Source organism: Pipistrellus hanaki (assembly GCF_964339955.1).
Source record: "Pipistrellus hanaki genome assembly, chromosome: 9".
Lineage (NCBI taxonomy): Eukaryota > Metazoa > Chordata > Mammalia > Chiroptera > Vespertilionidae > Pipistrellus > Pipistrellus hanaki.
This window is the reverse complement of record NC_140511.1, coordinates 6,771,424-6,787,602: the sequence shown is the minus strand read 5'-3', so window position 1 is coordinate 6,787,602 and position 16,179 is coordinate 6,771,424. Positions and strand designations below refer to the sequence as shown.

The 16,179-nt window shown below is 40.3% G+C and overlaps 1 protein-coding gene across 5 annotated transcripts in view; it reads left to right on the top strand.

Moving 5' to 3' along the window:
• ARHGEF12 (Rho guanine nucleotide exchange factor 12) overlaps positions 1-16,179 on the top strand; it is a 202,163-nt gene that overhangs the window by 163,957 nt on the left and 22,027 nt on the right. For all 5 annotated transcript variants that reach the window (XM_084895549.1, XM_084895547.1, XM_084895550.1 and 2 more), the window contains 2 exons: positions 14,635-14,760; positions 15,192-15,306. In XM_084895549.1, the coding sequence (XP_084751675.1) occupies positions 14,635-14,760; positions 15,192-15,306 (241 nt within the window). The remainder of the gene's footprint in view (positions 1-14,634; positions 14,761-15,191; positions 15,307-16,179) is intronic.

Here is a 16,179-nt window from a genome sequence, read left to right as displayed (position 1 = left end):
TCCAGTATAAGATCTCTTCTTAGCCAGTTAACTCATAGAACAGGGCTAGTGCACCATAACCCAATCTCATCTCACCCTTTTTGAACTTTCAAAAGCATTTTCTCCCTTCTGCCCACTCGAGGACTATTTTATTAAGGATATGTATTTCTTTGGAAAAGGTCAGCTTATTCTGTGGCTACTCTGTGATGGTCTGAGTCACTTTGTTTTTTGGATGTCAGTGTAGCAGCGAAAGTTATAACAGCTCTTGTGGCTTGTTAGCAAGCGCACTACTTAACTTGAAACAAAAAATTTATAGTATGACAGTTTAGCATCAATTTCCATGTCAAATGTGTTTTAAAAAGTTGTAAGCTATATGGACTTGATATCAGCCTTGATTCCTAAGCAGTTTAATATACATTCATATAAAAAAGTATTCAAACCAAGTCTCCAGTGAGATTCATCATTGATATAGTATAGAAGTGCACTTGATCCTCTTCTCAGAGTCCATGGGACTACCTAAATCTATCTACATGTTAAAACAAAGTAGAGAAACCTGTTAATAGAATGGAACAAAAAAACTTATTTTAGTACATGTAAAAAGAAGTATATTCTTTTAATTTTATTTTTCCATTATAATTTACATTCAGTATTACTTTGTATCAGTTTCAGGTGTACAGCATAGTGATTAGACAATCATACTCTACAAAGTATTGCCCCAATATTTTCAGTACCCACCTGGCACCATGCACAGCTATTACAAATTATTGACTATCCTCCCTGTGCTATAGTTGACATCCCCATGACTATTTTATAACTAACAATTTATACTTCTTAATCTCTTCATCTTTTTCACCTAGTCCCCCAAACCCTCTCCTCTGTGGCAATTGTCAGTCTGTTCTCTGTATCTATGGGTCTGTTTCTATTTTGTTTCTTTATTTTGCTCTTTAGATTTCACACACAAGGGAAATTATGTAGTATTTGTCTTTCCCTGGCTATTTCACTTAGCATCATACCTTCTAGATTCATCCATGCTGATGCAAATGGTAACATTTCCTCCTTTTTTATGGCCAAGTAATATTCCATTGTGTGTATGTACCGCACTACTCATTTATTGATAGACGCTTGGGTTGCTTCTAATCTTGGTTATTATCTATAATCATAAAAGCACAATATGCTAATTAGACCAGACATCCTTCTGGATGACCTTCCAAACGAAGCCAGGGCTTCATGGAAAGCCTGGGTCTCGGGTGCCTGCCGACAGCTGGAGGGAAGCCCTGGTCTCAGGTGCCAGAGAGAAGCTGGTGCCGACAGCCGGGGGAAGGAAGGCCTACTCTTGCATAAATTTCATGCATCGGGCCTCTAGTATTATAAAAAATGCTGCAGTGGACACAGGAGGGCATGTGTCCTTTCAAATTAGTGCTTTGGGATTCTTTGGATATATACCTAGGAGTGGCATTGCCAGATCATGAGGTAGTTTTAATTGTTTGAGAAACCTCCATATTACTTTCCATAGTGGCTGCACCAATCTGCATTCATACCAACAGTGCACAAGGGTTCCCTTTTCTCCACATCCCTGTCAACACTTGTTTGGTGATTTATTGATGATAGCCATTCTGACAAGTGTGGATGGTGTCTTGTGGTTTTAATTTGCATTTCTCTGGTGATTATTGGCTTTGGGCTTCTTTTTTTAAATGTCTATTGGCCATCATCTGTACATCCTGTTTGGACAAGTGTCTATTCAGGCCCTTGCCTATTTTTAAATTGAATTGTTTGTGTTTTTTGGCATTGAGATATGAGTTCTTTATAAATCTTTTATATTGACCCCTTATCATATGTTCATTGCTGAATATATTCTGCTATTCAGTAGGTTGTCTTTTTATTTTGCTGATGGTTTTTCTTGCTGTGCAAAACTTTTTTAGTTTGATGTGGTCCCGTTGTTTACTTTTTCTTTCGTTTCTTTTGCCCAAAGAGATATGTTAGAAAAAAATATTGCTATAAGAAATACCAGAGATATTACTGCCCATGTTTACACTAGGAGTTTTATGGTTTGGGGTTTTTATATTTGTCTTTAATCCATTTAGAGTTTATTCTCGTGTATGTTGTAAGAAAGTGGTCTAGTTTCAATTTTTTGCATGTATCTGTGCAATTTTCCCAACATCCTTTATTGAATACATGTTCTTTATCTCATTGTATGTTTTTCCTTTCTTTGTCAAATATTCTTTGACTATATAGACATTGGTTTATTTCTGGGCTCCCTATTCGGTTCCAATGATCTTTATGTCTGTTTCTATGCCAGTACCAGGCTTACAATCATCAGGTAGCGTGATATCTCCAATTTTGTTCTTTTTCAAATTGCTGTGCCTATTCAGGGCTATTATGGTTCCATACAAATTTTTGGATTATTTTTTTTCTAGTTCTATGAAACACACCATTGGTATTGTGGTAGGAATTGCATTGAATCTATAGATTGCTTTGGGTAGTATAGACATTTTAACGATGTTAATTTTCCCTGTCTATGAGCACAGTGTATAATGTTATTTACATTTTTTGTTCAATTTCTTTCTTCAGCATCTTATACTTTTTTAAATACAGGTCTTTTACCTCCTTAGTTAAATTTATTTCTAGGCTTTTTGTTGTTGTTGTTGAGGCAATTGTAAATGGGATAGTTTTCTTAGTTTCCTTGTCTGATAGTTCATTATTGGAATATAAAAGTGCCACCATCTTCTGAATATTAACTTTGTAACCTGTTACTTTGCCAAATTCATTTACTAAATCTAATAATTTTCTATGGGTTCTTTAGGGTTCCCTGTTTACAATATCATGCCATTTGCAAATAATGACTATTTGACTTCCTTCTTTTCAGTTTGGATGCCTTTTATTTCTTCTTCTTATCTGATTGCTGTGGCTAGGACTTACAGTGCTATGTTGAATAAAAGTGGTGAAAGCGGACATCCTTGTCTTGTTCCTGGTCTTAGGGGAGATGGTTTTAGTTTTTGCCCATTGAATGTGATATTGTCTATAGGTTTGTCATACATGGCCTTATCACTTTGAGGATGATCCCTCTATTCCCACTTTACTGAGCGTCTTTATCATAACGGATACTGGGTTTAGTAGAATGGTTTTTCCTGCATTTATTGATATTATATGATTTTTATTCTTCATTTTGTTTATGTGATGCATCATGTTTATTGACTTGTGAATGTATTACAAACCTTGTATCCCCGGATAAATCCCACTTGGCCATTGAATATGATCATTTCAATGTACTGCTGGATCAGTTTGCTAATATTTCCTTGGGAATTTTAGCCTCTGTGCCCATCAGGGATTTTGACTATAATTCCCTTTCTCTGCAGTGTCTTTGGAATTAGAATAATGATGGTTTCCCACAGAGAGCTTGGGAGCCATACCTCCTCTTGAACTTTTTGGCACAGTGGAGGAAGATGGGTGCTACTTCTTTTTTGAAAGGTTGGTTAAATTTGCCTGTGAAGCCATCAGGTCCAGGACTTTTGTTTGCTGGAGTTTTTTGGTTATTGCTTCAGTTTCAATAGTTGTTATCCATCTATTCAGGTTTCCAGATTTTTCCTTCTTTTTTTTTTATTGAAGAAAATCATGTTTATTCATAAAAAATACAAACAAGCAAAAAGCACCAATGTTAAATCACCCCAAAGTCCATCATTATTAATGTATTATCTAGATATAAACACATATACATATAGATATACATATACAACATTCTAAAACTATATCTTTTTAAATTTAATAAATCTTTATTGTTCAGGTTATTCCATTGTTCCTCTTTTTCCCCCTCCCCATAGCTCCCCTCCACCTGGTTCCCACCCCACCCTCTGCCCTTACCTCCTCCCCCCACACTGTCCTCATCCATAGGTGTATGATTTTTGTCCACTCTCGAGTGTACCCCTACACCCCTTTCCCCCGAGAATTGTCAGTCCACTCCCTTTCTATGCCCCTGATTCTATTATATTCACCAGTTTATTCTGTTCATCAGATTTTTTATTCACTTGATTTTTAGATTCACTTGTTGATTGACATGTATTTGTTCATAATTTTTATCTTTACCTTTTTCTCCTTCTTCCTCTTCTTAAAGAGTGCTTTTCAGCATTTCATAAAATATTGGTTTGGTGGTGATGAACTCCTTTAGCTTTTTCTTATCTGTGAAGCTCTTTATCTGACCTTCAATTCTGAATTATAGCTTTGCTGGGTAGAGTAATCTTAGTTGTAGGTTCTTCCTATTCATCACTTTGAATATTTCTTTCCATTCCCATATGGCCTGCATAGTTTCTGTTGACAAATCAGCTGACAATCATATGGATGCTCTCTTATAGGTAACTGTTTTTCTCTTGCTTTTTAAAAAATATATATTTTATTGATTTTTCACAGAGAGGAAGGGAGAAAGATAGAGAGCTAGAAACATCGATGAGAGAGAAACATCGACCAGCTGCCTCCTGCACACCCCCCATGGGGGATGTGCCCGTAACCAATGTACATGCCCTTGACCGGAATCGAACCTAGGACCTTTCAGTCCACAGACCGATGCTCTATCCACTGAGCCAAACTGGTTTTGGCTCTCTTGCTGCTTTTTAATATTCTCTCTTTGTCTTTTGCTCTTGACATTTTAATTATGATATGTCTTGGTGTGGTCCTCTTTGGATTTCTTTTGTTTGTGATTCTTTGTGCTTCCTAGACTTGTAAGTCTATTTCTTTCACCAGGTGGGGGAAGTTTTCAGTAATTATTTCTTCAAATAGGTTTTCAGTATCTTCATTTCTCTCTTCTTCTGGGACCCCCATAATTTGGATGTTGGTACGCTTGAAGTTGTCCCAGAGGCTCCTTACACTATCTTCAAACTTTTGGATTCTTTTTTCTCTTTGCTTTTCCAGTTGAGTGTTTTTTGCTTCTTGGTATTTCAAATCTTTGACTTGATTCTTGTGATCCTCTTGTCTGCTGTTAGGTCTCTGTATAATATTTTTTATTTCAGTTAGTGTATATTTAATTTCTAGGTGGTCCTTTTTCATATCCTGAGGGTCTCGCTAAATTTGAAAAACCTTATAACCGTGGTTTTGAACTCTATATCCAATCGTTTGCTTTTCTCTATTTCTTTCATTTGTAATCTGTTTCTTTGTGACTGCATTTTCGCTGCTTCTCTGAGTTGGTAGAGGAGCTTTGTGTGGTAGATGTCCCATAGTGCCCAGTAGCTCAGCCTCCCCAGTTACCTGAGGTGGACACTCTTGGTGCACCCCTTTGTGGACTGTGTGCATAGCCTTGTTGTAGTTAAGTCTTGATTGTTGTTGGTATCACTAGGAGGAATTGACCTCCAGGCCAATCTGCTGTGAGGATCACCTGTGTCTACAGTGGGAGAACATCTGTGATGGAGACACCCTTATGAGACAAGACTTGCAAAATTGTAAAAGCCTCTGCACACAGCTTGGATGGAGCAGAGTCTCAGGGTGGAGCAGACAGCCATGGCTTCCCATCAATCCTGCCCTATGAGGCCTCTGGGTTTCAGTGCCCCTTGGTGATCGCTTCAAGCACCTCTGAGAGAAAGCCGCCTCAAGTTTCACCTGGTGCCAGACAGTCCAGCTTCTTCCTGAATGAGTCTGGGTTCCCAGAAACTCGCCATGAACTGGAGTTCAGTACAGTCAGGAGCTTTTTTCTCCCTCCCATTTTAGAAAGCCAGCCACTCACTCATCCGCCCATGCACTCAGCAGTCAGTCCTCTCTCTGTGGTTCTGGATGGTGTCCGTTCTGTCTTTTAGTTGTAGTTCTGATATTGTTGTGCAAGGCAGCAGTTTAGGTGTTTACCTATGCTGCCATCTTGGTTTCTCTCTCCACATTTTTCTTGATTGAGTTTTCAAAGATTGTATGTTTTAGGAATTTGTCCATTTCTCCTAGGTTGTTCTATTTATTGTCATATAGTTCATATTATTTTCTAACAATCTTTTGTGTTTCAGTGATGTCTCTTGCACGCCCCCCTTCTGGGGATTGAGCAGCAACTCAGGCATGTGCACTTGACTGGAATGGAACCTGGAAACCTTCAGTCTGTAGGCCGATTCTCTAGTCAAACTGGCTAGGGCATGTTTCCTGATGAGTCTGGCTAAAGATTAATCAATCTTGTTTATCTTTTCAAAGAACTAGCTCTTGGTTTTATTGATTTTTGTATTTTAATTTTATTCTCTATTTTATTTATTTCCACTCTGATATTTTTGTTTCTTTTCCTTTATTCTGGGCTTTTCTTGTTTTTTTTTTTCTTCTTTTTTTTGTTGTTGTTTGTTTGTAGTTATTTTTGTTTAGTTCTTTTTATTATCCAGATATAGTGTTAGATTGTTTACTTGAGATTTTTTTATTCTTGAGATAGGCCTGTGATGTTATTAACTTCCCTCCCAGGATTGCTTTCACTCTGTCCCATAGGTTTTAGGTTGTTATATATTCATTTTCATGCAATTTTTAATTTTTTGTTTGATATTATTAGTATCCAATTCATTGTTTAATGACATACTATTTAGCCTCCATGTGTTTTAATGTTTTGGTTTTTTTAAGTACAGTTGATTTCTAGTGTCATGCCATTGTGATTCAAGAAGATGCTGTATATGATTTCAATGTGTTTTAATGTTTTGTTTTTTTTTAAGTACAGTTGATTTCTAGTGTCATGCCATTGTGATTCAAGAAGATGCTGTATATGATTTCAATCTTTTATTTGTTAAGAATTATTTTGTGTTCTAACAAATGGTCTATTTTTGAGAATGTTCCTTGTGTTCTTGAAAAGAATGTTTATTCTGCAGCAGATGAAATGTTCTGTAAATATCAATTAAATCCATCTGATCTAGTGTACCATTTAAGATCTCTTTTACCTTGTTGATTTTTTTGTCTGAAAGATCTATCCATTGATGACATTCAGGTGTTAAAGTCTCCTATTATGACTGTACTAAAGGCCCAATGCACAAAATTCGTGCACTTGGGGGACCCTCAGCCCGGCCTATGCCCTCTTGCAGTCTGGGAACCCAGCTTCTGGCTGAGTGGCACTCCCCCTGTGGGAGCACACTGCCTGCCAGGGGGCAGCTTCTGCATTGGGTGTCTGCCCCCTGGTGGTCAGTGCATGTTATAGCGACCAGTCATTTATTATATAGGATTACTGTCAAACTCTCCCTTAAAATCCACCAAAATATTTTATGTATTTAGTTATTTCTATATTGGTTGCATATATGTTTACAAGGATTATATCCTCTTGTTGGGTTGATCCTTTTTGTATTATGTAGTGGCCTTTTTTGTCTCTTTTATGGCCTTTGTTTTGAAGTCTGTTTTGTCAGATGTATATATTATAACCCCAGCTTTTTCTTTATTTTCATTTGCATGGAATATTTTTCTGTGCCTTCACTTACATCCTGTGTGTCTTTGGTTCTGAGGTGCCTGTGTCTGCTTTCCACAATGCAGTGCAGGGCCCAGCACACCCTTGTCTGTTTCCTGGATAGAAGCCCACCCAGCAGACAGTCACAATCACTCAGCTCTCCTGATGCCCATGCCACCAAACCAAATAGGACTGATGGAGAAAGCCAGTGCCAGCCAGGAGGTTGCTCAGCTGGTGGAGCATCCTCCTGTGCACCAATGAGGTTGCAGGGTTTGATTCTCATCAGGGCACATTCGTAGGTTGTGGTTCACCCTCCATTGGGGTGCATACAGGAAGTAGCTGATGAATGTTTCTCTCTTGATTGACATCTTCCCCTTACTCCTTCTCTCTCTCTCTCTCTCTCTCTCTCTCTCTCTCTCTTTCTCTCTCTCTCTCTCACACACACACACTCTCTCTCTCTCTCTCTCTCTCTCTCTCTCTCTCTCTCTCTCTCACCTTTCCTCTCCCTAAGCTGAGGATTAAAAAAAAAAAAAAAAATCAACTTCCCTTAGCACTCCAGTCTCTTGGTGACTGGACCAGCTGGCTCCCATTGGGTCAAATGTCTGACTCCCCACGCCGTAAACTGACCAGTACCTGCTCAGATTTCCACCCATCATTATCCCCTTTTGTCTGGGATCACAGCAGGAGGGGTAGGTATCCCAGCAATTCAGCAGTTCTGATCCTCTGCCCCAAGCCACAATTTAGTCTTTGGCTGGCTCTCTCCCCAAATTTCTTCCAGAAAATAGAGGCTGCTTCTGGGGATTTGGGGGCGGAACCCGGTGCAGGTCAGTATTAGATTCTGTCACTGGCCCTGGATTACCTGCTTTAGGCTACAAAGAGACCCACAGTTTGTACCTGCTTTGGGCCTATATGTGCTTGAGAAGGACCTCGCTGTGCAGCAAGACCAGCTTCCACAGCTCCCCCACAGCTGGGGTATTCCTGCATGTGGCTGCCCTGAGCCCAGCCCTCAGAGCCTCTGGCAGCATGCTAGTTGCTTGAGATCAGTTCCTATGAGTGTCAGATAGGGAGTAGTGTCCACCAGGCTGATGCCGAGTCAAACTTGCCACAGTGTCAGGTCTGAGACCCCTTGGCAGCAGTCTTTATGTCCACCAGGGCCAACCGCCCGATGGGCCTCTGTGGTGGGTGGGTCTTAAGGATGTGTCGGGCTGAGGCCCACAGAGCTCATCTGGCTAAAGAAGACCACTGTGTGGCCGTGTGGAGGGAGTCTCCACCCTGGAAGGCGGCACTGGTTGTGGGAGGGAAACGTCCCTCTCCTTCTTGCCACTCAACCCAGTCTTGCTCTGGGATTCTGACACAACCTGAGACTGCCAGCCACCTCAAGAGCCTCCGGGAAGTCCATGCTGTGGGTCCCTGGGGACCATCCCATCTGTGCTTACTACAGAGAACCGGCTAGGGTTCAGGACCTGTTGAATGTGGAATCTCAGGGCCAGGTGGAGAGTCATTCTCTAGTGGAAGGGCTTCGCTGGGGCCCAGGCCCTGTTTGCTTTTATCCAATTCTAGATACACATGTCATTAGTCAGGCAGGCAATCTGGAAGCAGACAGACTATCTTAAAGGTCAGTAAATATTAGTAAAGATTCACTTTGAGACTGTTAGATCAGGAAATTGCTTGAGCCACCATTGTATTGACAGAACTATCAGTGCATAGCTTTAGCCCTTGCTAAAGCTCTAGTCCATCAGCCTTCTGTGGTTCCTGTTTGCACTTTCCTAATAGTGTGACAATGGGTAGCTGCCAGCACCTCCTGCTTTTCGTTTCCTTAATCTTGAAAAGTGAATGCTGCCTGAAGGGCTCAAGTTCTTTCAAGACTCTTAATTCCGCATCTGCAGACTAGAAATCCTATATGATAAAGAGGTAACATGCAAATTGACTATCACTCCAACACACAAGATGGCTGCCCCCATGTGACACAAAATGGCTGGCAGGGGAGGGCAGTTGGGGCCAATCGGGCTTGCAGGTGAGTGCAGTTAGGGATGACTGGGCCGGTTTAGGAGGGCAGTTGGGGGCAACTAGGGGAGAGCAGTTGAGGGGGACCAGGCCAGCAGGGGAGGACAAGTTGGGAGGACCAGGCCTGCAGGGGAGGGCAGCTGGGCGGGGCCCAGGCCTGCAGGGAAGGGCAGTTAGAGGCTACCAAGCAGGCAAGGGAGGGCAGTTAGGGGTGACCAGGCCAGCAGGGGAGGGCAATTGGGAGCAACCAGGCCTGCAGGGGAGCACAGTTAGGGGCAACCAGGCCAGCAAGGGAGTGCAGTTAGGGGCAATTGGGCTGGCAGGGGAGTAGTTAGGTGTCGATCAGGCTGGCAGAGGAGTGGTTAGGGACAATCAGGCAGGCAGGCAGGTGAGTGGTTAGGAGCCAGCAGTCCTGGATTGTTAGAGGAATGTCCCAGATTGGAAAGGGTGCAGGCTGGGCTGAGACACACACACACACACACACACACGCACACACACACACACAACCCCATGCACAAATTTCGTGCACCGGGCCTCTGGTAACATATAAGAAAAATAATGAGACAGGCAATAGTGGTTATGCTAAGAGGCAAATGGAAGGAGACCCAGTGGAAGGGATTAATTTCTTGTCCTTTTAAAATTGCTGTCAGGCATCTAAGGAATTAAATTTTTTAAAAAATATATTTTATTGATTTTGTACAGAGAGGGAGGGAGAGAGACAGAGAGTTAGAAACATCGATGAGAGAGAGTCATCGATCAGCTGCCTCTTGCACACCCCCCACTGGGGATATGCCCGCAACCAAGGTACATGCCCTTGACCGGAATCGAACCTGGGACCTTTCAGTCCCCAAGCCGACGCTCTATCCATTGAGCAAAACCGGTCTCGGCTGGCATCTAAGGAATTAGTTTGTACGATAATTGTACTTCTGTTGTAATTGCTGTTGTAATTCTAAAATATCAAGGGTTGTATTACCTTTATCCCAAGCACCAAGAAGGTGATTTTTAAAATTGATTCCCAAAGGTGTGAGTTACTATTATAGGGAATGGGGGTAACACAAATCTGGGAAAATTTACAGTGGTAAGGACATTCTTTGCTCAAGGCTGTGGATTTTATCACCCATCCACAGGACTGTAGACTTTAGTGCCAATAATTCTACATCAAACTCGCTGTCAATTCTTTTTTGTATAGACAAGGTCTTAGTTACGTCTTCCTTAGCTTGCTGTACACAACTGAGAAGTTTGAACAGATTGTATCATGGATGAAGCAGTAATTCCTACAGAAGTAACACTACCAGAGCAAAGAGTCTGTAATTAACATTCCAAGAAGTCTTTTTTTGTCATTTTAAGATTTTTACCAGGTCATGTAACAATTGGTAGGTTTGATGAGATTCCCAAAGTTCGGTTAGGTGAGTATAAAACTAAGCAAATGCCAGTTGTTTTAAAATCATGAGGTAATCTTTTGGGAATGTAGAATTAATACAGTGGAATAGTGTGCAGCCTGTGCATGACACCTCATATAGATGGTTTGTTGTATTAAGACACATCTGGATGGGGCCTGAGAGAAGTACAAAAGGATCAAATACAAAAGCAGTGGCAAATACTGTCTTATTGGGAGTTCCCCATAAGATATTAATAGAGTTATTTGAGCTATAGTTAAGACTATACAACTTTATAGTATATAAAATATTTAAATGCAACAGCTAATTTCCATTGTGTGTTTCGTAGGGCCAATTGTCATGTTGTAATTGAGATCCTACAAATCCCTCTCCATGCCATGAGATGGAGTGATTAGCTTTGTGCTCAGGGCTCCACCGTCTAAGACTGCCCGGTATGGCAGCCCCTTGGAGGACCTGTAGAATCTTAACTGTCCCTAGCTCATACACACACACCACACGTCCACACTCTCCTCTCTCACACTTCTCTCCTTCCCTACCTTCTCGCCAGTTGCCATCTTGATCTTCTCTCTTAAATTTTATTTTTAAACAGCATTCTTTTTGGCTAGTGCTCTTTGCATATGTACACAAATTTTACTTTGGACTTTACTAGCCTTTGTTTAAACTTCCCTGATATTCTATGACCCTTTTATAACTTTTGCAAATAGTTAACTTTAATATTCATTTCTCTCTTTCAAAACTATATTCTTTCTCATCCTATCTAATAAAAGAGTAATGTGCAAATTGACTCACTCCAACACACAAGATGGCTGCCCCCATGTAGGCACCAGATGGCTGCCACAAGATGGCTGGCAGGGGAGGGAAGTTGTGGGTGATCAGGCCAGCAGGGGAGAGCAAATGTGAGGAACCCATGCCTGCAGGGGAGAGCAGTTAGGGTGACCAGGCCTGCAGGGGAGGACAGTTAGGGCAACCAGGCCTACAGGGGAGGGCAGTTGGGGACAATTGGGCCAGCAAGGGAGCAGGTAGGCATCAATCAGCCTGACAGGGGAGTGGTTAGGGGATGATCAGGCTGGCAGGAAGAAGTGGTTAGGGGCAATCAGCAGGCAGGCAGGCAGGCAAGTATTAGGGAGCCAGCAGTCCCACCAGGATTGGGCCTAAACGGGCAGTCAGACAGCCCTCGAGGGGTCTCAGATTGGAGAGGGTGCAGGCTGGGCTGAGGGACACCCCTTCCTGTTCACGAATTTTATGCACCAGACCTCTAGTTATATATATGATATTCATAAATTTCATACTTTCAAATTAGTCTTCAAACCTTTTTATGTCCTGTAAAAATTCATTTTACTCTAATATTCTTTTTGTCATTAATGTGTATATACCTTTAGCTATTTGTATAGAACTTTCTCCTTCTTTTCCTTTAAAATATATGTCCTGCCTTCTATTATTAAAACTATTCAGTATTTAAACCTTAATTTTCCAATGATATTTAAAATTAAACAGCCAGTATTTCTTAGATTGACATTTATTAACACACCTTTTGTAATTATTCTAAAAGATATCAATTAAATTTAAACCAGTTTTAATATTTAAAAATTGATATTAAATATTTGGTTCAGATCATAGAATTAATTCTTTTTAATTAGGCCTATAAAATATTATATCCTAGGTTGAAATTTTACCACATGTAGTACACATAAGAACTACAATATATTTTGAACTATTAACTTCTCCAGAGAATTTCTATACTTTATGCATTTTGTTATTATAATCATATAATTTTTCCCAACATAATTTGAACTTTAAACTTTAGAAGCCTCAAGTTTTAGGTGGCAAGTTAAATACTTAGCATTTCTAAGGTTAGTAATGCTTCTACATTTTTAAGAATATATTTCCAGTAAAGTAGAAGACATATTTAATTAATAGATTCAATTCTATTCTCTTGGTTTTTCATATGAGGCAAACTCAGATTAATATTTCAGTATTTTTGTCATTTTAAAATACCTAGATATTTAATCATTTTTATTATTTAGTTCAGTGACATTCTAAAGTTTTAAGTTACCAAAGACTTTGGAAAACTATGTTTCTGGCAAAAAGGCAGGGGGAGGAAGGAGCAGGCCCGTAGCCATAGCTACTTGAATTTTAAAACTGTGACATTCTTCCTTAGAGATAACATCTAAGGTTGCTCCTGCTTTTACAAGAAGAGTGACTTGCCCTTCATCATTAATATATTTATAAGTATTACTGAAAAGCTTCACCACAAATTCTTCATTTTAGTTACATTTATTTATGTTTGAACAACTTTGAGATTTTAAAGCCAATTATTATTATCCAAGGCATTTTCTTTTGGCAAATTTTGTAATAGAGATAACTTACTGCCTTTCAGTGGCTTTAATGTTAAGGCACTATTTTCTTTTCTATTAAAGTCACAATAAACTAACAATAAACAATAAAGACAGATAAAACAATAATCAACAGACAAGCGCTATTAACACATAGAAAAGACTTAATAAATGAGAGTTATAATTTCTTCGGTAAAAGGAGTGGTAAGACCACTTTGTACTACGCTCTCATGCAAGGCCGTTATCATTTTAAAGTCAAATTTTTCATGCTGTCTTGTTATTTGATTTGGGAGGTGTGGATCAGCTACCTGTATAATAGGAAAAGCAAGTCCATGCTCCACCATCATGTCCTTTAATCCTTCTTAGAAAGCTCTTTGCACAGGTGATTCTAGTGGCGAATTAAATGTTTCAGGATCAGGACATGGAGGTAGAGGGAGGCATAAAGGCCACTTGTCCAGTTTTTCTTTTTGTTCCTCTTTAGGAGCAGAAGGTGCAAGGGGAGGAGGTTTATCCTCTTTTGTTTCTCTAAAAGGCTCTAGCAAATGCAATACCATGTTTCACAAGGAAAAACAATTTGGAGGCAAGTTTTTCCCCTGCTGCTGAGCTTTTTCCAAGTTATGAACCACTCTTTCCCAACATTCGACTTCAGGAAACTAAGGATTATGTTCTATAATAATATGCAAAAACTGTAAGAGAATACCTTCTGACACTTTAATTCCTTTATCCTTGAGCTTGCAAGCCAAAAGCCTAAAATAAAGTTTCTCCCCTTTACTCAAATTCTGCCCCATTAAGCCTGGCTAAAAAAGACTTTCCCACCCACTTACAGATCTTGACTTTTGAAGCTGGCATAGGCTTTGTACGTGGCCAATTTTTTCTCACATTTTTGGTGATTCTTCCCACCTTTCCTGTGAACTACTTTTTTCACTCTGGTGAATCTTCTTCTCAAGGTGTCCGTCGTTCGAGGTGCCAGATGTGAAAGCCGCAATCGGCTAGGATTCAGGATCTGGAAAAGGGCCATGCACAAATGAAGAGACTAGATAAGAAATATGAATTTGGAAATCATAGGGGGCCAGGTGGAGAGCCATTCTCTAGTGCAGTGTTCCCCAAAGTGTGGTACGCGTACCCCCAGGGGTACGGGAAGAGTTTGGTGGGGATATGCACTGCACCGTGCTTAGCTGTGCCTAATTCTACGTTCTCATGAGTACGAGGGGTACTCAGTGTTACGAAAATTATAGAAGGGGTACACATATGTCAAAAGTTTGGGAAACACTGCTCTGGTGGAAAGGCTTCATTGGTGCCCAGGCCCTGTTAGCTTTTTGTTACTCCCGGAAAGGGAGTAAGTGTGGAGGCTACAGGAAGAACCAGTAGAATATAATTAGGAAAGTTTTGGCCGTGTCAAGATCAGAAGTTTTCATAGAGAAGCATGGATATTCCACATGCATGTGAAGTTCTTTGTTTCTTGTCTTCTGAGAATATTTACTGAAATACCTGAAGGCTTGTGTCATCTGGCATGGTGTCTGGCCTGCTGTCAGCTCACTATCAGTCGGTTCTTGGTCTCATGCAGTTCAGTGGGCCTGGAGAGGAGAAGCTGAAGCACGCTGCCGCCACCTTCTGCAGCAACCAGCCCTTCGCTCTGGAAATGATCAAATCTCGTCAAAAGAAAGACTCTCGGTTCCAGACTTTTGTGCAGGTGAGTTGAGGGTGTCATGTGAGAGAAAAAATAATTTTACCAGTTGTAGATTCTAAGCCTGTCTTTCATAAGGATTATAACTGTGTTAAAGTTTTTTAAAGCTGTAACTGCCCTCTTTAATTATTGATGGTAGAAAGATGATCTTGGGGTGGTGAAAAATAAAGAGTATATTCATGATTAAAATACTTGACATAGACATTCACATTACCATGGAGATATTATCTAAGTTGTTATTTAAACAGATAAAGAAACCATTGGTCTATTGATAAAAAGAGAAACTGAAGTATAGTGTGGCAGTTTTATGTCTTGGCATGTGAAAAGTTTTATATAATTACCAGGGCTGTGGTGCTATAGACACTTAAGTAATGAACATATAGTCCATGATAGGTGTTCTAATAACCAGGATCAATTCCCCCTTCACTTTCATGTAGGATGCTGAGAGTAACCCTCTGTGCCGGCGCCTGCAACTGAAGGACATCATTCCCACCCAGATGCAGAGGCTCACCAAGTACCCTCTCCTCTTGGACAACATTGCCAAGTACACAGGTGCAGCATTCGTGGAAATTAAACAACTTAGCAACAAAACTACAAACATCTCTCAGCGTTCTGGTGCCTGCAGGTTTCCAAATCCTAGAGCAAATGTTTTAATAAGATTCAGTCCACTCTCGGGATATTTGATGTAATGTCTCCATCAAGGGGCCCAGCACAGGGCTTGGCAGTCTGTGGCTCACCCCATCTTTGTAAGGTGTTAGGGCAGAGTCATGCTCATTGCTGACCATTGTCTGCTTGCCTTGGCCCTGAGACCGCAGAGCTGAGCAAGTGTGACACAGACCACCTGTCCTGAGAAATAGAAAGTATTTACTACCAGCCCTTTACAGACAACGTTCACCTGTCCTCCCTCTAGTATACGTCACATTTCCTGTGAAGAGACTTATACTGGATCGAAGAGATATTTTATATCTATGTATGAACTTTATTGAAACCCCACTGATCAGTGCATTATAGTTCCAGCTCTCCTGTTTTAAAACATGTAGTGAATCTAAGTTTGTCAGTTGAGCTTTAGGCTCTTATACTTAGTTTTCATTAATAATCTCCTATTTCTTATGTTGGAAAATTTGAAAACACGTTATTTTTTTATACTTGAATATATCTTCTCATTATAGTTGGACTGTTTGGAAGATTGTAATTTTGAATATGCTGTTTTGGTATTTACATTGTAGACCTCAGTGTAACCTCACCACATTGTGATGAAATTAACCCTCTTTTTAGTGATATGAATATTCTCATCTATTTTCTTTCTTTAAATATAATCTCAAATTCAATGAAATTTATTTTGGAGTTATTTCGAACTAGAACCCAGTGCACAGATTTGTGTACAGGTGGAGTCCCTTGACCTGGCCTGTGAGGATCGGGCCGAAA